The sequence below is a fragment of the Coenobita brevimanus genome, chromosome 39 (assembly GCF_032717465.1).
Source record: "Coenobita brevimanus isolate Jiangsu-jjx chromosome 39, ASM3271746v2, whole genome shotgun sequence".
Taxonomy (NCBI): Eukaryota; Metazoa; Arthropoda; class Malacostraca; order Decapoda; family Coenobitidae; genus Coenobita; species Coenobita brevimanus.
Genome location: NC_136992.1, coordinates 25,695,062 through 25,714,735, shown reverse-complemented (window position 1 = coordinate 25,714,735; position 19,674 = coordinate 25,695,062). Strand labels below are relative to the sequence as shown.

Sequence of the window (19,674 nt, the reverse complement as noted above, 5' to 3'; positions counted from 1 at the left end):
GAAGGACTGTCCTAACCAAAGTATTTAACTAAATCTAAGCTAACGTAGCTTAACTACCTAATAATTAAATTAACCTAACCTTGCATCTGTTTGGAAATTTGAGAAACAAAATCCACCCTTCAGTACGTTGAGATTTCTTCCATTACGCTGTAAACAAACAATCGTAGGTACAGCTTAGGAACATGATGATAAAAACAGTGAGAAATTCTTCAGCAGGAAGAGCTCATTTACCACCCTGAAAATAGTCAGAAAAATACAGAAAAAAAACTGCAGGAATATGAATGGAATTAGTGAGGTGCCTCTACTGCCTCAAATAAAGCATATGTTTACCCCACCTGCCTCCTCCCTGCTCCCTGTCACCACTGTTGAGTCCCCCACGCCACCACTTCCTGATGCCTCAACATCAAAGCCCTCAAAACCCAGTGGGCACTCATGAAGCTCACCAGTGTTGTGAACAAGTCACTGAGGAGATGCGCATGCTTGCGATCACTCGCTGCTGGTGCTCGCGAAACTCTCAGTAAAATGGCGAGACTCCATGCAGAGGAACATTTCTTTGTGTCGCGAAACTGCTATTCGTGAAAGTATATTTTGCGAAACTAGCAAGTGCACTTTAGTTATTTTTCTGTAGTATATTATTGGGTAAAAATAAAGTATGTAGTAGTTACCTGTGCATTATCGAGGCACATATAAACCCACAGAATATTGAAGTACAATAGTTTGAATACGTCCATCTGTTGTGCATCCATTGAACAGAATTTATAATTTATAACATACCAAATTGCGGTTAATTGTAGTCCCTCTCCTCCTTCCAAGCATCGAATGAAAAAAGTTACCACATATAACATGAGCTTCTGTCCAGTTGCTATTTTTATATTGAGGGTTTAGTGTGTTTTCTCAAGAAACACTAAATAAGAAAGAAGTAACTTGATAATTACTATTACAAGTTGCGAAAGACTGAAAGTCGAGAAGCTGAGGATCAAAGAAATGGCAGATGATTACAGGACCAAAGTAGAGGACGAGTTAGAATCAGTGAACTGGAATTAACTGGATCTGGACAGCCTGTGGAATGCATATAGGGATTGCTTGGTTAGGAATGCTAAAGTGGTGTGTGGTGTGGCAAGAGTATCAACAAAAAAGAAGGGTATGGCATGGTGGGATGAGGAGGTTGAGAGAGCAGTGGAGGAAAAGAGGAAGAAATGGCTAAAGTGGTTACAGGATAGGGGTTCATTGAAATAAGAACTGTGTATATCGAGAGCAAGAAGCATGTAAAGAGACTAGTGAAGAAGAAAAAGGAAGAGGTAAATGATGATTTGGGAAGAAAAATGAATGCGAACTACTCTGAAAATAGGAAGTTATTCTGGAAAGAGGTGCGGAAATGTAGAGGTGAAAACGGAAAGAAATGTGACGGTGTGGAGGATGCAGGTGGTAGGTTACTAACCCATGGAGATGAAGTAAGGACCAGATGGAAAGAATATTTTGAAAGCCTGATGAACGGGAATAGAGAGAGCAGAGCAGCTGTAAACATGATTGGTTTTGGGGGTGTGCAGAGAAGGAATGCAGTGCCAGGAGACATGACACTCGCACAGGTGAAGAGCGCTGTGAAACGGCTGAAAAATGGGAAAACAGTTGGGGTTGATGAGGTGTATGCAGAGATTCTGAAGTTTAGTGGAGAGTGTGGAATGAAGTGCTTGTTGGAGATATGTAAGAAGGCATGGATGAGTGAAACTGTGCCTGCAGAGTGGAAAAAGGCTGTGATTGTACCCATGTACAAAAATAAAGGTGAGCGAAGTGAGTGCAAGAATTATCGTGGCATAAGTTTATTGAGTGTGGTAGGGAAGATATGTGGAAGAATTATCATAGAGAAAGTAAGAGAGATATCAGAAATCCTAGTGAGTGATGAACAGGGTGGCTTTAGGAGTGGCAGACAATGTGTGGATCAAGTATTTGCAGTGAGACAGATAGCAGAGAAGGCTTGTGAGAAGGACCATAAGGTGTTTATGGCATTCATGGATCTGGAAAAAGCATACGACAAAGTAGACAGAGAGGGATTATGGAAAGTTTGTGCATGTATGGTGTAGATGGTAAGCTGTTAGGTGCTGTCAGGAGTTTTTATGATGGTGGCAAAGCATGTGTAAGGGTTAATGGGCATCTAAGTGAGTGGTTCACGATTGGTGTGGACGTGCGACAAGGTTGAGTGATGTCCCCATGGTTGTTCAATATATATATATGGATGGGATGATGAGAGAAGTAAAAACATGAGTAATGGAGAGAGGGATGGCGCTGGTGATGGATGGAATATCTCAAATTTGTTGTATGCTGATGATGCAGTACTGCTTGCAAGTACCGAACAAGAACTTGGTAGGCTAGTGCAGAGTTTTGCTGATGTCTGTGAGCATCGTGCCTTGAGAGTAAATGTAGAGAAAAGTAAAGTGATGTTATTGAGAGAGAAGGTGACTCCCAGTGTGATGTCACAGTGAATGGATAAAGACTGGAATTGGTGAGAGAGTTCAAATACTTGGGTACAGTGATAGAAAAGAGAGGAAAATGTGCAAAAGAAGTGGAAAGTAGAGTGACACAAGGAAGAAAAGTGGCTGGTGCAATGAAAGCCTTGATAAGAAACGTGGCTTGAGTGTTGCAGCTGCATGAGACTTAGATGAGGGAGTGTTAGTGCCAACTCTAACATATGGGTGTGAGACTATGGTGTGGCATGAAAATGAAAAGTCAAGAGTAAGAGCAGTGGAGATGGGACTGCTGAGGAATGTATGTGGAGTACAGAGGGTGGATAGGATACGAAATAATGTGATTCGTGAAAGGTGTGGAGTGAGGAAGTCTGTGGACACCAGAATCGAAGAGAGTGTCCTGAGATGGTATGGTCATGTGGAGAGAATGGATAACAATAGAGTGGTGAAAAAGGTATACCTGAGCGAATTTGAAGGAGGGAGGAGGCAAGGTAGGCCAAGGAGAAGGTGGAGAGATATGGTGGATGAGTGTGTGAGGAAGAGAGGTTTGGAAGTCGGTGAGGCTAGGGAACTGACAAGAGATCGAGCTGGCTGGATGAATTTTGTGAGGAGAAATGTGTGATCAGGGATTTTGGCACCCCTTGTGAGCGTGGCAGCATCCGGATTGACTCAATCAGATACGCTGTGTGATGCTGCAGAATGTGGTGAATGTTTTGGTGTATCCGGTGGAGCCAGGATTCTGCGAGCTTGAATGATGAGTGAATGGAAGTGTGGCCTATTTGGATTGGGCAAGGTTGTGCTGTCTGGACATTGCTACTCCTCACCCTGCCTTTGGGTGGGAAAGGAGGTCCAGATGACGATGATGATGAAAATGTTCCAGGTTGCATAATACCAGAATTCCTTAAAAAATTTATTGCCCTTAGTATCAGATGGAGAACAGTGAGGCTGTTGAGACAGAGTTCGCTCATCATGAGAATCATGACCTCTTCTCCCACTTGAATGTTGGGTAAGACAGAGATAACATTCAACCATGATTTACAACGCCTTTTGCAGGGAGGTTGGTCATTCCTTGATCCTGATTCAGACGAGGAGAATGAGGAGGAGGAAGAGGAGGATTCAGAGGAAGATGGAGCTTATGCCCCCTCAGATGAGGAGTTGGGTTCAGAGGAGGAAAGTGAAGACTACTCTGGAGAGTCAGAAATATCAGACTCAGATTACAGTGAAGGTAAAGTGCTGTGACAGATCTAGAAAGGGGTTCGAGGATTCTGGACTTTACCTCATTCATCCCACTCCCCCATTTTAGCTGTTAGTTTCTTTTTTGCCATCAGAATGGGAAAATCATTGCCTTTTGTTAGTACAGAGTGCCTGGAAGTCTGCTGGGCTGGTGAGAACACCCCTGTCAGAGAGATGACTTTGTAGAGGTTTGATTTCTGGAGTAGTGCTAAAAATAAGAATAATAATCCATCCATCCTTCCATCATCCAATCCTATATTGCCCCAAGAGGAGCATAGGAGCCTGGGGCTAGGCAAGTTGGGCCTGACGTTCAAGATGAGAGTGACCAGCCTCACTCATCCCTGAGTGGCATTACTTGAGCAGTAAACCCCAACCACCATTTGGATATAAACCTACACAGGCTCAATCCGATTGGAGCACGGCAGTTACCCACTAAACCACCAGGTGCCATAATTTGGTTATATGGTTACCACCCAGCTTAGTAAATAGATTTTTGTAGTGAGTAAAATTTGTTGAACCATGGAGGTTCATGGATAATGCTGGTGTGTGGAGTAACTAAGACACATAGAGGAGCTTGTATTGCACAGGAGCACTTCGTTTCCATTACAGTAATCCCTTGATTATCTAGTGTAATAGAGCCATCAGTATGTCTGGATACGGACGAAATCCGGGTATGGAGCAATGCCTTATCTATATGTACAGTATCCCTTCTAATTGTGGCAGTGTTCTTCAGTCTTTCAGTTATTTAGACATCAAAACACACGTGGGAATATCCAGTGTAATGCTAGACACTAAGAAAACAATGTGTGAACAACAAAAATCCCCAAATAAGTAAATGAAGAAAATGAAGGTTACAAAACAAAATTTAGTACTGTACTGTACTGTACAGTGCTTTCCTTCCAGTGAATGGCAGGTAGGCGTCATAATTGCTACTCTGTACAGTAGCTGGTGTACAGTGATTCCATGTGGTCTAGTGGCCAACGTAATCACTTAAAAAATGTCGGAGAACTTTCCTCCTCCAACTGTTGGAACTGGACAATGAGTGGGGACGTGTGGTACCTTCCACTGAGCACAGCATTGCCATGTCTCTACCAGCTGGCCAGGTGACTTTGACCATTTGGTAGGGAGACAGACAGCCATTTTTACTCAGCTGGTGGGTTAGGTTATATTACCAGTGCGCTGGTCAAGAGGCCGGCCAGGAGTCTTTGTTCATTCTGTAGGGTGGCAGTCAGTTATTTTTGCTCAACTGATGAGTTAAGTTCTTTCACCAGTGCGTGGCTTGAGAGGCCGGCCAGGCAACTTTGATCATTTGGTAGGGAGGCAGATGGCCATTTTTGTTCAGCTGGTGAGTTAGGTTCTTTTACCAGTGCACAGCTCGAGAGACTAGGTGACTTTGATCATTCGGTAGGGAGGTGGACAGCCATTTTTGCACAGCTGGTGGGTTAGGTTCTTTAACCAGCATGCGGCTTGAGAGACAGGTCAGGTGACTTTGACCATTCGATAGCGAGGCAGATGGCCATTTTTGCTCAGCTTGTGGGTTAGGGTCTATTAGGTGGCTGCGGCCAGGAGCATTCGAGTGATCTCGGCAGCCGGGGGACTTTGACCGTTCGGTGAGGAGGCGGATGGCCATTTTTGCTCAACTTGTGGGTTGCAGTCTATTACTCACATGTGGTCAGAGAGGCCAGCCGGCCACACAACCGATTTTTTTATTTTGTTGGCCGCCCAGCCAGCCATGTCGGAAATTTTATGTTCGGATACAGACAAAGAAATCTGGATACTGTCATAATAGAGCCAAGGCCTAACATTCGGATACAGAGTGTCCTGATAATTGAGTGATTACTATACATTCACATTCCTGAAAACAGTATCTCATTCTTGGCGTTAAGAAATGCCATTGTAGGATAAATAAGACATGGCTTTAGTTCATGATATAGGGATTTAAAGTATAGAAACAAGCATTTCTGATGGGGAGGCGGTGGCTTAATCGGTAGAGAGATGGCCTGCAGTCCTAACGCACCCAGGTTCGAATCCCGGCTGGGGCAGGGAACAGTTTAAGGATTTGAATTTCATTAAATCAGGCTTTACTGATCTACCGGAAGACGCGCCGACATGTCGTAAAAATACCCCCGCTAATACCAATACACCAGTCCTGTATGAGACAGCCCTAGCATGTATTCAATATGGACGGTGGGTGTTAGCGCCGAATTGGTGACATGTAGAGGTGTATGGTATGTAGGAGGACTGCTGGGCCTTGATAGCAGGCTGTGAAGCCTATGCCCAGAGTCGGACACTTTTAAAAAAAAAAAAAAAAAAAAAAAAAAAAAAAAAATCATCTTTATAATGAATAGCGAACAACTTTGGAGGGTGGGAAGTTGGGGTTAACATATTGTTAACATCCCAAATCAACAGTATAGCCTTGGAAGACCCACAATCAATCCATTATTGACTAACTATGCACGTAATAACTGTTGTTCATTCATTTCTACGGGCACCATCCTATTTTGCATGCGTCGGCTTTGGTCACCTAATGGTAGCTCTTCACATTGCTCACTCTCTAGCATGCTCAGTGAGCTTATTTCCCCCCCCCAGCCTCCCTCTCACTTCTCTACATTTAACGCTCATGTCTCACTCTCCACACCCAGTTGTCATCCTCCATATGTTTAACACTCACGTCTCACTCTCCACACCCGGTTGTCATCCTCCATATGTTTAACACTCTCGTCTCACTCTCCACACCCAGTCGTCATCCTCCATATGTTTAACGCTCATGTCTCACTCTTCACACCCAGTTGTCATCCTCCATACTCTCCATATGCCCAAGCCATCTCAGTCTATCCCTTCTCATTATAACACTAATATATTCAGGTCACATCCTTCCTCTCTACTATTCATTCACAGTCCTAACTTCCCAGGCCTGTCATTCAAGGGTGCATTACACATCCATCTAATTATTATCATCTGTGGACATTTAAGCCTACAATTATCCTCTTCCTCTACTGCCCAAGTCTCACTACCAAACAGCATTGTACTTCTAATACATACTGCATACAAGGACCCCATAGCATGGTGGGAGAGCACTCTTAATGTCAGGGGGGGCAACAACTCCCTGTACTTTTTCCAGCCACTCCTAACCTTTGCCACTGACCTAGTTCCAGCCCTGTTCCCAGTATATATCATGTCTCCCAAATAGCAAAACTCCATCCCACGTTAAAGAGACTCTTCAAGAATATGAATCTTTCCCTACCTCTCTGCCTTTGCATGCTACCCTCTACACACTGGACACATAATGTCAGCATTATTTTGTAGCCCACCTCTGATACCATACTTCTGTTTTGCACCCACTTATCACAAATGCTGCACAGTGTGGAGTTACTTCCCACACCCTTCTGGTAAACTGCAGTTGGCCACAGTCACTCTGCTTTGACATTACTGCCACCTTCCCTTGATACTATCATTTTTATGTTGTCCATGCTTACTGTCAAACCTGCTTTTCCCCATGCCCTGATGCGGCGAGGCATTGTCAGTCACAAGGGAGCATCAGTTTATTGCCTGGGAGGGCCCTGCAGCGACAATTGCTTGCCTGAAGTTGATGGGTCTGCTCATCTAGGCAGACTGGGGTTGATCAACAACAGCAACCCGAAAGCCCATGTACCCAGTTCCATCTCTCCTCTTCGTAAATCTTTCCTTTGCTGCCCTCTCATTCTCCATGACCAAACCAAGTCCTCAGCATACAGAATCTCCCATGGGAGTCCATTTCTGAAATCAAGTGAGAGAGCTACAAGCACCATGAGAAACCATAAGGGAGTGAACACTGACCCTGATGCACACTAACATTAACGGGAAACTCACTACTCAAAAGTTGGTTCACTTCCACCTGGGTGGAAGCATCCTCATATATATATTGCCATAACCACACTTGCCAACCACTTCTCAATCCCAAGCTTTCTCATTGCACAACTCACCACCTCCCTGGGCACTCAACAGTCTTTTCCACATCTACAAAAACAAAGTACAGTTCTGTCTTCCTTCTTGTATATTTTTCCAGAAGCTGTCAGACAATGAATACTGCATCATTGGTCCCATTTCTTGGCATAAACCAAAACTGCATCTCATCAGTATTCACTCTTCCTTCCAGAACTCTCTCCATTACCTTCATTATGTAGTCTAAAACCATTATGCCTCAGTAATTTCCTCCTTCCATGGCATCACCTTTCCTCACTCCATTATTTCCAGAGGCTCTCAGTATCCTAGCAGCCAACCCAGACATACCTTCTAGCCCCCCCTCCCCCCAACCACACACTGCCAGACATCTGTCCCATGGCACCTTCAGTCAAAATCCAAGGGCCATCACTGTATCTGCCATCCTGCCATCCCCCCCCCCCCCCCAGCCAGTACAGATTAGATTGTTGCAAGTGAGAGATATATTACTTTCACATGAAAGCAAGTTTACCAGTGTAGGATTCCAAAACTCATCATCTGTGGTATCAGATTTCTTTGCAGAAAGTCTGTCTATCTATCTGTTTATTGCCAGATGCCTTAATTCCTTATATGGGGCGGCCACAAACAAATCTCCTCCACGTCACTCTGTCCCCCGCCATATCACTGCCCTGCTCCCAATTCGCACCCCCCTCTCTCATATACCTCTCCGCTCCATCCCTCCACCTCATCCTTGGCCTTCCCCTCTGTCTCTCCCCCTCCACCTCACTCACATACACTCTCCTCGTCAGTCTCTCACTCTCCATCCTCTCCACATGGCCAAACCACCTCAATGTGTTTCTCCTAACACTTCCTATCACATCCACATCCACACTACAATGCTCCTTCACATCCTCATTTGTCAATCTATCTCTCCATGTGACTCCACAGGCTCCTCTTAAATAACTCATTTCCACTGCTCTCACTCTTGACTTGTGTCCCTCCAACAAAGTCCAAGCTTCACTTCCATACCTTAGAGTTGGTATCACAATACTGTCATGTAATAACGTTTTCACTTCCACGCTCACTTCCCTGTTTCTAATCACTGCCTTCAAGGAACCAGCAACCTTTCTTCCTTGTTGTACCCTTTCAAGCACTTCACCCTCCAAACTTCCATCCTTACTCATCACACTACCCAAGTACTTAAACGTACTCACATTTTCTATTTCCTCATCATCCAGCCTCACTGTACATTCACTGACTTCACCTCTCTCGAAGACCATAACTTTACTCTTCCCTACATTCACCTGTAGATTCCGTTTCTTACACGCTTTCCCAAACTCGTCAACCAAGCCTTGCAGCTCCCCATTGTCTTCGCTTAACAACACAGTATCATCTGCAAACAACAGTACAGGGAGTTTCCAAACACTGCCCTCTCTCATTAGGACCACTTTAACATCCACTGCCCTACCTTGTGTCTCTTTTATTACCCCATCCATGGAAAAAGTGTGCACAGATATTTTTTTTTTTTTTTTTTTTTTTTTTTTTTTTTTGACTATGCATACTTGCATTTGTCAGCCTCGTTTACTTGTGATGACAGCTGTACTTTCTGCATGTTTTCTGACAGTGTCTCAGTTCAGTCACTTTATCCTAAGGCAATTTTGTAAGACCATCGTAAGTTTTCTTAGGTTTACTCGATGGTGGTCGGCTATCCATATTTACATTTATATTGAAAGTCCTTGTTACTTGCCAGGATGGTAGGTAGTGGCAACCGTCATCCACTTATTTGATGTAGTGCTACCTACTTCTTCACCTTTACCATTCTGCCTGTGTGCCCTGCTTTCTACCTATTTTTCCGTTCCTTTCATATCACTTTATTATTCTTCTTTCCACTAAAGGGTGCCTCAGCACTGAGTGACAAGCCTAATGGTTTCCTGTAACCCAGGAAACCAATTGTAGCATTGGCTGGTAACTATATAACCAGATAACAGGGTGATGTGGAGCCTTCAGTGGTGTCCTTGCTGACTGGGTGGAGCAACACAAGTGCAGTGTCTGTCAAGGAACCAGATCACCACACTTTTCCAGTGATACACTGTCAACTGCAGGGGGACATTGGTTCACAGCATGAGACAGGCCTGCAGGGTTGGTTGCTTGCCTGTGGTTGATAGGTCTGCTCAATTAGACAGACCAGGGTTGATCAACAGCAACATGTCAGGGATTTTTTTTATATCACAACTTTATATATATATATATATATATATATATATATATATATATATATATATATATATATATACTGTATATATATAAAGGTACTGTAAATAGGGGGAAATTTGTAAATTGATTTTATTGGAACTTAATAGGCAATGCTTTTGTAATTTACTGATGACATATGCGGAAAGGGACATACTATAAATTTTTTCGGCCAGTTTTCATCTTCATACTCTGCTTACAAATGCTGAGAGCCTGGACCAGAGGAGTATAGAGAGGAGGTTTATAGGTTTAGAGTTGCCTGGTTGTCCATGGAGAGGTGGATTATGGAAGACATGGGATGAAGTTGTGTGTACCAATTTGAGATCCAAAGGTAGTACTAGAGCTGACATAAAACAGAGTAAGGTGAAGGAGTACTGTTAGGTGATCTCATTTGAACTGCACTCCATGGGAAATTAATATAGAACTGAAATTAATGACGATGATGATGTGTCAACAGATCTTGGAAGCAGTGAGGAATCGGGCAAGGATTGGTCTGATCTTGAGAGGGAGGCTGCAGAGGCTGACCGGGAAAGGAATGACTTTGAAGATGAATACACCAAAAAGAAAGGCAAAGGAGGCAGTTACCGTGACAAATATAATGACCACAAAAGGTGATATATAGTTTTTCAAGTAGCTTAGCATGGGATGGCATTAAATATAGCCTCGTCTAATACAAGCAAAAGTTCGCAGAGAATCGCCAGCCAGAGTTTGTCCTGCCTTCCATATTTCATATTCCTCCATGAATGTCAAATGGTATCCTTCCATTTTATACTCCCCCCCCCCCTCCCATTGCTTTCCCCAAAATATTTCAAGTAACATCTTCCATTGCCACTGCTGGTAAGGAAGTGTCTGTGAACTTTTGATCATGGTATTACAGTACTTTCCAAGGGATTTAAATCAAGACTGTGTAATCCCTAACAGGTTGGGGAGTTTTGTAACAGCAGTGGCCTTACCCTAGCCATTACAGCCAGATGACATCTTTTTCATTTTATTCTTTATACCTTTGATGATTGTATTCAGCTTGGTAGTGAGTTTTTTGGACTAGTGGTATGAGATACAGCCATCGTTAGCCCTTTCAGTCGTAGACATCCATCCAGAGTAAAATAAATTGGTCCAGAGTTAGCAGGCATTAAAGAAATATGTCACTGATTTGAAGGGGTTAACACATTTATCATGAATCAGGGAGACTTTATTATATTGTTGCTGCTGCCAGATGATTTTATTCAGCCTAAGAAAGGCCTTTCATATTGATTGGATTTTCTAAACCTGTATGTGAACCTTCATTTTCAAAAAGCCTATCCTATAGCGGAATAAAATCAGGCCTTAGTAGGTTAAACTGATATCATGTGTATGGTTTAAATCCTTGGAAGGTATGATGAGGGTTGAAGTGTTTCAAACTGTTTGTTAAAGCAAAACATCAAGAATTCAATGCCACGTTGACTTTGTTTATATTTTAGTAGCAACGGAGTGCTGGCTTTTCTTGTGTGGATTATATAAATGTTGCGTTTCAGATTAAACCGCAAGTCCTCAGCGAAACTCAGCAAGGACAAGCGGATGAGCAAGTAAATAGACTTACCACTTTATTTTCTTGCTCAGTAATGCATTGCACAATTTACACATTTCTTTACTGAAGCCTTTAACTAGAATGATGGAGTTCTAGCTTGGAACAATGCATAATCACAGATGCTTTCAAGCTATTAATATAGTATAGTGGTGTATTATGCAGTCTTCTTCAATAAGCACACACTGCTGTTAACTTGTATGTTCAGCATTGTCTGAAATATCTCAGGATTAACCCTTTGAGTAAGTTTACAAAGGCCCATGGTTGACCCAGTGACATTTTTTTTTTCCCCTCCAGCAATTTTTTTTTTCTCCCTAGCATAATCATTATCACCATAATTCTGCCTCTTTTTCCCACTCACAGGTGAGATGAAGTAGGGTTCTGTCAATCTATTGCCAGATCCCTTGATCCCATAAGGGGTGGCCACAAACAGATCATCTCCATGTCACCCTGTCCTCAGCCATTTCGCTGCCTTACCCCCTGGTCACACACCCCTCTCTCATTACGTCTCCACTCCATCCCTCCATCTCATCCTCAGCCTCCCCCTCCCTCTCCACCCCTTTACCTTACATACACTTTCCTTCTCTCTCGCTCTCCATCCTCTCCATGTGACCAAACCACCTCAATGTGTTTTTCCTTATGTTTTCTGTTGCGCCCACATCCACACCACAACTCTCCCTCACTTCCTCATTTGCCAGTCTCTCTCTCCATATAACTCAACATGCTCCTATCAAGTAACTCATTTCCACTGCTCTTTTTCTTGACTTGAGATAGTTTAGGCATGTTGAGTGAATGGAAGATGACAACTGGGTGCCGAAGGTGAGGTGTAAATGTCGAGGGTAAGGTTGAAAGTCAAACCAAAAATGACCTGGGATGAGATCTTAGTGTATGAGCTCAGAGATAATGGACTGAATAGGGAGGATGCCAGAGATCAAGCAGTGTGAAGAGCCTCCATTAGGTGACCAAGGCTATGCGTGCAATGATGTTGGAACCGTTATAAATGATATGACAATACAAATGAAATTTGTAACTGTGTGAGAGTCTCATACTGGACTTTGATTTACTTGTGGCTGAATTACCTGCCTAAGAATGATGATTGCGTGGCTGGTTAGCTACAAAGCCTGTAGCCACATTTCATATTTACAGTAATGCTTCTGAGAATATGCTTAAATACTATGATAGGAATAATAAATTGGCACAGACACCATTTCTCATGAATTGCATGGAAATGCAGCAGTTCCCATGCATTACATTGGAATACAGCTGTTTTCATGCATTACAGTGAAATACAGCTGTCCTCATGCATTACATTGAAATACTGTACAGCTGTCCTCATGCATTACATTGAAATACAACTGTCCTCATGCATTACAGTGAGATACAACAGCTGTTCTCACGCATTATAGTGAAATACAACTTCTCATGCATTGCTTTGTAATGCAGCTGTTCCCATGCATTACATTGAAATACAGCTGTTCTCATGCATTACAGTGAAGTACAGCTGTTCTTATGCATTACAGTGAAATACAGCTGTTTTCATGCATTACATTGAAATACAGCTGTTCTCGTACATTACATTGAAATAGTTTTCTTGAATTATATCTCATGAATTACACTGAAATACATTTGTTCTAAATTACATTGAAACACAGGTCATGTTCATTTATGGTATTCAAAAATCATGAAAGACCACTTGGTTATATTATTGGCTGTGATATTGTGACACTGCTGTACTAAAATGTGGTCAACCAAGCAGCCTCTCCAAGGGTTAATAATGATATTTTTGAGTTAGTGTGAAATAAGAGTCAATAGAATCATAAACAAGTTTGTCATTGTTGTAATATTTAGTTCATTCAGTTCAGCATCGCTTGTTACTGCCAAGGCATGAATGACGGTGGGTATTTATCACAGTGTTATTATTTTATCAGAAAGTTTTATTATTCAGTAATATTTGGGAACTGCTTAAACTGACAGTTCATTTTTAGTAGATGTTAGTAGGTGTTTGCAGTTTATGTAAGAATGGATTTCTTTCTCAGTGTGCTTTGTCCTTCTACATATGCCTCTTTGTTGATATGGTTGGCCCATTTATTGGAAATTCTTTATCTCCTTTCAATCAGTCTAATGATCTGTTGTTTATTTTAGTCTTCCAGCTACCAGATGCTTTTATTCCACTTATGAGAAGTCCCCTTACTAAAGGAACTATTTATCTAACCTCCCTCCAATTCGTGTAGTCTAAGCTGAATAAATTTGTCATGAAGTAGCAAAAATAAAACAAATATTTCTTTGGATTGAAGGAGATATTTTATAATGCTTTTAAGTGTAAGCTGGTGGTGCATGAACATCATTAATATATGGTTGTTCCAGTCACCCAGTCTTAGGAGGAGAAAAAGAGAGAGAGAGAGAGTGAAAAAAAAAAAAAGATGACACGCCATGTGTGGTGCCTTATGGCAATATGTGATGTACAGTTAGTCCTTATTTAATGCTGAGTGGCTGCTTGCAACATGCTGTGTTAATTGAAGCTATTTAGGGTTCATTAACCCCTTAACTGCGGGGATGTCGGAGGCAGTCCTTGCACGTCCCACGGGGATATTCGCGATCTGACCAACTTTTAAAAAATATTTGCCAAAAATCAGTTATCAGTCCTAGAATATTATAATTACATTTGCTTATGACACATACCTTCAGCTTTCTTCTGAGATGTTTGTTGCTCCTTCGTTGACTACCGTAGGACTTGTGGAGACTTCTGAAGTTGGGTAACAAAGTCTCCACTTTACACTTCCCGACAACCCGTAATATGATTACCAGAGCCTGATATTATCACTGGAAACACTATTCTATGATTTTCAAGTAGTTTGGAATCCATACTCCAAAAAAAAAAACACTGTGAAAGCAATGTAAATTACGAGCTCGTATGAGCTTCCCACCCGCTCTCGTTCCCCTCTGGTATTCTGTCATTTATTATTTATAAACACACTCACACTTTATATTCCTAGTACTTTATTACACTTATATATATCTACAGTATTTATCCATAAGTTTCCTTCAGTAATAGTAGTTTATATTCACTCCAGGCATTCACTTTCTCATTCAGTAAACTGTGTAGGGAGTGAAGCTTTCACTTTCACTGTCAATACTCCAAGTATTTATACTCATATTCTTATATTACTAATTATTTACATTTCTATTTACATTTTCTATTGTATTAACATTATTTACACTTCTATTTTATTTACACTATGTTATGCACTGTCACTTGCAGTAACATATAAAACTATATTCCACTGTTCAGTCATATTTACATCCATTGCTTTCACATGCAATTTACACATTATTTACATTTCCACTTGCACTGTTTTAGAACTGCTTCAGGCTGTGGTAATCAAAGAAACATGTTACGCAGAGGGGAACCTGGCACTCAGTGCACTGCCAAGAGGTGCGTTTGTGCTCTGATGTGCGTCTGGTGGTATGTGCACACACCTGGCACCTGGAGATCGCAGCCTTCCTCATCGTTGTGGCAGGCATTTGCACCAGTCTGTGCCGATCCATATATGCCCTCTGCTCAAGTCTGTCAGGAAGTCTAACAGAATGGCGCCTTGGAGCTGTTGCTGTCACCCTGCCATACCTCTCAAGCAGCTACTGAACACAGGTCCTGGTGAACAACCTCAGGGAGAAGGACTTAGGTGGCTTTACCTTCATCTTGTACAGGGTGAAGGCGTTCAGCATCGTCATGTCAGTGAGATGCAGAAACACTTTCCTGTACCACCTAGTATTCTTCCTGAGGCAGTCGATCTCTCCAATCATCGTGTCGGACTTGTCCACCAGCCGCATGTTGATATTGCAGTTGATGACAGCATCAGGTTTCATCACAGGTTTGCCTGTCCTACAGTCGACCTTCTCACTGTCTTTCAGTTCCCCCTTGTGTACGGTGGTGAGCACGTGCACGACCCTCTTGTCATGCCACCGCATTGCCAGCATCTTCTCAGACTTGCGTAGGTGCACGTCTCCTCACTGCGAATTTCCTGCTTCGGGGAATTTGGGGAAGTGGGGACAATTGCTCTTGACATTGCCACAGGAGCCGATGCCATGCTCTGAAAGGTATTTAGCAAGTTTCAATGCTGTATAATAGTTGTCAATATACAGCACATGATTTCCACCAAAATACCATTCAAGCAGCACTTTCACTACACAGCCTGAGAAGCCAAAGGGGTGTGTTTTGTCTAGATCGACAGTGCTGGCTGAATAGACGACGAAGTCAAGGATGTACCCTGTTTACAGTCACACAGTACAAAGAACTGGATTCCAAACTGATAACGTTTGCTTGGAATGTACTGTACGAACCTCAGACGTCCTCTGAACAGAGTCGAGGATTCGTGTATGACAACCTTCTGAAATGGGTGGAAGAATTACATAAATTTATTCTTCAGTCTGTTCAGAATCTCCCGGATCTTCCAGAGTGGGTCAGTCTGGGAAGTTACATCATTGTTGGTGAAATGCAGGTTTCCCATGATGTTATGGAAGCGATCTCTGGCCATGTACTTACTGAAGGTGGGTGAGGGTAGTAAGGGGTCCATGGACCCATGCTTCTTTGAATGGGGCATGAGAAGCATGAGGGCGAAGAACACATACAGTTCTTGCACTCCAAGCATAGTCCACAGTTGCATTTTCGCTGCACCTGCACCACTTGCAGCACGTTGTGACTTGTACCTGTTGGTCTGTTCACATATGTACTGCATGACTTCGTCATCAAGGGAAGCCAAAAGGTAGTCCACACACTCAGCATCCTCGTCAAGAGTGAAGGCAGGCTGTATCCCTGAGGAACTCTCGTCAAAGTGGAGTTGTTCAGGGACGAAATCGGAACCTTCCATCCACGCGAAGGCATCCAGGGTTCCCTCTCGTGGCAGTGTAAACTGGGTGAGGGTGGTTGTGAGGCAGACTGGGCCGTTTCAAGGTCACTCCGACTGACCCTAGGTTGCAGTGTACCACTAGCAGCCCTTACTCTAGATGCTACTCTACTTTTACGACGAGTCAGGGATTTACCTCGTCCCCTACGACCTGCCTTCACCGTAAGTGCTGGTGGAGACTCCGACGACGAAGACTCAGGAGAAATTTCCGCTGAAGAGATGGAAGATATTAGTGAAGTGGGGCTGGGAGAGTGGGGAGGTGATTCACCTCGGGACTCATGGCGGGCTGGGTCACGTGGGGCCATTGTTCCGGGGCTAACCCGCCTCCTCTTCACTCTCTTCCCAAATTCCTTCCCTTGCTGCACTAAGGGCTCCTTTTCCTTGGAGCCAGGACGAACTTGGGACACTGAAGCACTCATACTGGCAGTTGCTTTCACGATTTCCTCCCCAGGCTCATCACACGATTCACCCGAAAGATCAAAGTCACTATCCATCATTATCATCGATAATTCAGCCAGTTCATGTACCACAGCAGAGTCACTTAGTCCTTTACTGCTTCCCACACAAGGTTTAGTAGGGGTAGAGGTCACAGGGTGCTTTGCAATGGGCGCAGAAGCGGCAGAAATGGAGGGACACAAGTGAAACGTGGTTTCACCTCAAAAGACGACACTGAACTGAATGACGTGGCGTATATGGGCAGCCAAGGGTTGATAATGTCAGTGTCGTGACAACTGCTGATTTATATGCTATGAAATGATTGGCAGGAAATCTAGACAATACATAATAAATTAGGTAGTTCCAGGTGAATGTAAATATCACTTAGGCTTCTCCCTTCCTTTCTTATATGTATTTTTATTACGAGAATAGGTCATATGGCATATTTCAAGGGGAAATAAACAGGGAAAATTAGCGAACGAGTACATGTGGGGTCTTGACCGGTGATAATTAGCCAATTCCAGGTGTATGGCACTATCAGTTACCTTATTTCTTTATATATATTATTTTGTATAAGAATAGGGCATAGGGTTGATTTCAGTGGATGATATCAGTGGAAAAATCTGAGGAAGATTTGCCTAGTGTGGCGTGGCCAGGCAGGTGAGAGGAGAGGGTAATGGAGGGAAGGTAGAGAGGGGAGTCAAGAACGGTGAAAAATGGCTAAATTGTCAACAATGAATGGGAGCACAGATGACATTAGCAGCACTGAGTATTGTTGGACACTGCCAGTACTGATAGATGATACAAGTCACCACTTGAAAGCCCGGGTGAATTCAAAATAACACAGAATCACAAAAGTGACGCCCCGTGGTTTGATCTGTTGCGCCTGAGCGTCACAAAAGTGACGCCCCGCGGTTAAGGGGTTAATAAGACAGTAGAAATAAAACTTCAGAGCAACTATATAATGAATCACAAGTAACCAGAAGGTAAGGACTGGGTGGCATTTTATCAGTAATTTAATAATGAAACAACTTAAATCAGGACTAACTCTACTTTATTGGCCAAAACTTTACTATATTAAGAATTGGTTTCTAAATACAGTAAACTGTCTGAGTAACAGGCAGCTGGCAACAGGGGGAACAGTGGGTCATTAAGTGCAATGTTCGATAGTCATATAAATTTTACGAACCCTTTGTGTGTGTGTGCATGCGCGCACGTGCGTCCGCATGCATGTGCGCATGTGTACATTGTGTGTGTGTGTGTACAGCTGCTCAAGTTAATTAGATACATTAAAGTACTGTAAATGTTCACATATTGTGTTTTAATTATCTGTGGACGTATTATGGTACAGTATACCTCAAGCAAAACTGTCATGTTCTGGTGGTCAGTCAGTCAGTCGGCCTCATCTGCCTTATTCAGTATATAATGACTTTTTTCATGTATATGAAACAGAAAATGTTTATTTGCTCTAGAGTTCTTTCATCATCATTCTGGATTTTTTTTTCCCCTCCACCTAAATGATGGGATGAGGTTTGATTCAGAAAAGAAGAAATAGTAAAGTTTGTTATAAGGAGAGTTTACTGTGTTACTTGAAATACAGTGTATCGGTATAGCGTATCAGAGTATACTGTTGGATTGGGTTGACTGGGAAGCATTTTAAACACAGTAAAGGTTCATTAAGTGCTGACTTGTACCGATGAATAAATCCTGTGCTGTTGAATGTAACCATCATTATACTTGCATAAAGAAAAGGAAGTTTAATCTTAGCTATCCCCATACAATTTTTTTTTTTTTTTTTTTTTTTTTTTTTTTTCACTACAGATAATTTTATTCAGCTTAAAGTGGACTGTAAGTAATGAAGGGGTTAGTAAATGCTACATAACTCCTGCAGTTTGAAAATTGCCCTCACAGCTGAATTTATTTGTGCAGTGGTAGCAAGAGTAAAATGATGTATTGAGGAGGTTAATGTCTTATGTCACTGTAACTGAACTCCATCAGTCTGATGACAAATTATATATATGATTGTTGCAAATTCCAGATTATTATATTCAGTTCTGCAAAGGCCTCTTGTATTGAATGGGTTAATGAAGATAACATTTATTAGTACCATATAGTTAGAAAAGCTTGTCCAGAATTGAATAAAATTTTGGGTAGCTAGCAAGGCTAAAAGAAAAATGACAGTGTATTGAAGGAATGGATATTTTGTATCATTTAACCTCCTCAATATGGTGCAGTCTTTTATGGTTTATTCTTGTTACCACCAGATATTTGTATTCAGCTTTGAAGAGACTTTAAACTGGAGAGGATGGATGCAGACTTCATTATTCTCTCCACAACAAGAGATTTCCTTATGTCGAATAAACTTGTTTTGGAGCCATCAAGAATAAGATAAAAAATATTATGTGATTGATGTACTTAAATTTATTCTCTGATTTAATTTGTATTAATTTTTAAATGGCACAGTTTATGCATCGGAAACAAGTGAGACAAAAAACAGAATGCATGATGCTTGTCATATTCCTTTATGCTGGTCTGTGTTGCCTGGTGGTTTGGTGGGATAAGCACTCCAGCTGGAGTGGCCCATAAGCTTTTAAGTCTTTGGAGTGGTTGGAGATAACAGTGTAACTCAGGGGTTAGCAACTGGTCACCCTCTCCTTAAATGTTGCGATAAAATAGCCATACCCCAGGCCTGCACATTTCTAATTGAGCAACAGGGGGTTGGATGATGGATTGATAGATAGATAGATTGATTGATGTGCTTCATTTAGCAAGATTGTGTAAACCCCTTCTGCTTGAGGATGTACCACCTCCCCCCCCCCTCCTTTTTTTTTTTTTTTTTTTTTTTTTAAGTAGTGGAAGGGTTAGTGTTGGCAATGGCAAACCCTTCCAGTTTGAAAATGTCTCAAGCTATATAAAG

At 42.3% G+C, this 19,674-nt stretch overlaps 1 protein-coding gene across 1 annotated transcript in view; it reads left to right on the top strand.

Annotated features, from left to right (window-relative positions):
- dre4 (SPT16 homolog, facilitates chromatin remodeling subunit dre4) overlaps positions 1–19,674 on the top strand; it is a 249,825-nt gene that overhangs the window by 207,092 nt on the left and 23,059 nt on the right. The window contains exons 20-22 of the mRNA XM_080270162.1: positions 3,513–3,684; positions 10,318–10,471; positions 11,372–11,422. Coding sequence (XP_080126288.1) covers positions 3,513–3,684; positions 10,318–10,471; positions 11,372–11,422 — 377 coding nt within the window. The remainder of the gene's footprint in view (positions 1–3,512; positions 3,685–10,317; positions 10,472–11,371; positions 11,423–19,674) is intronic.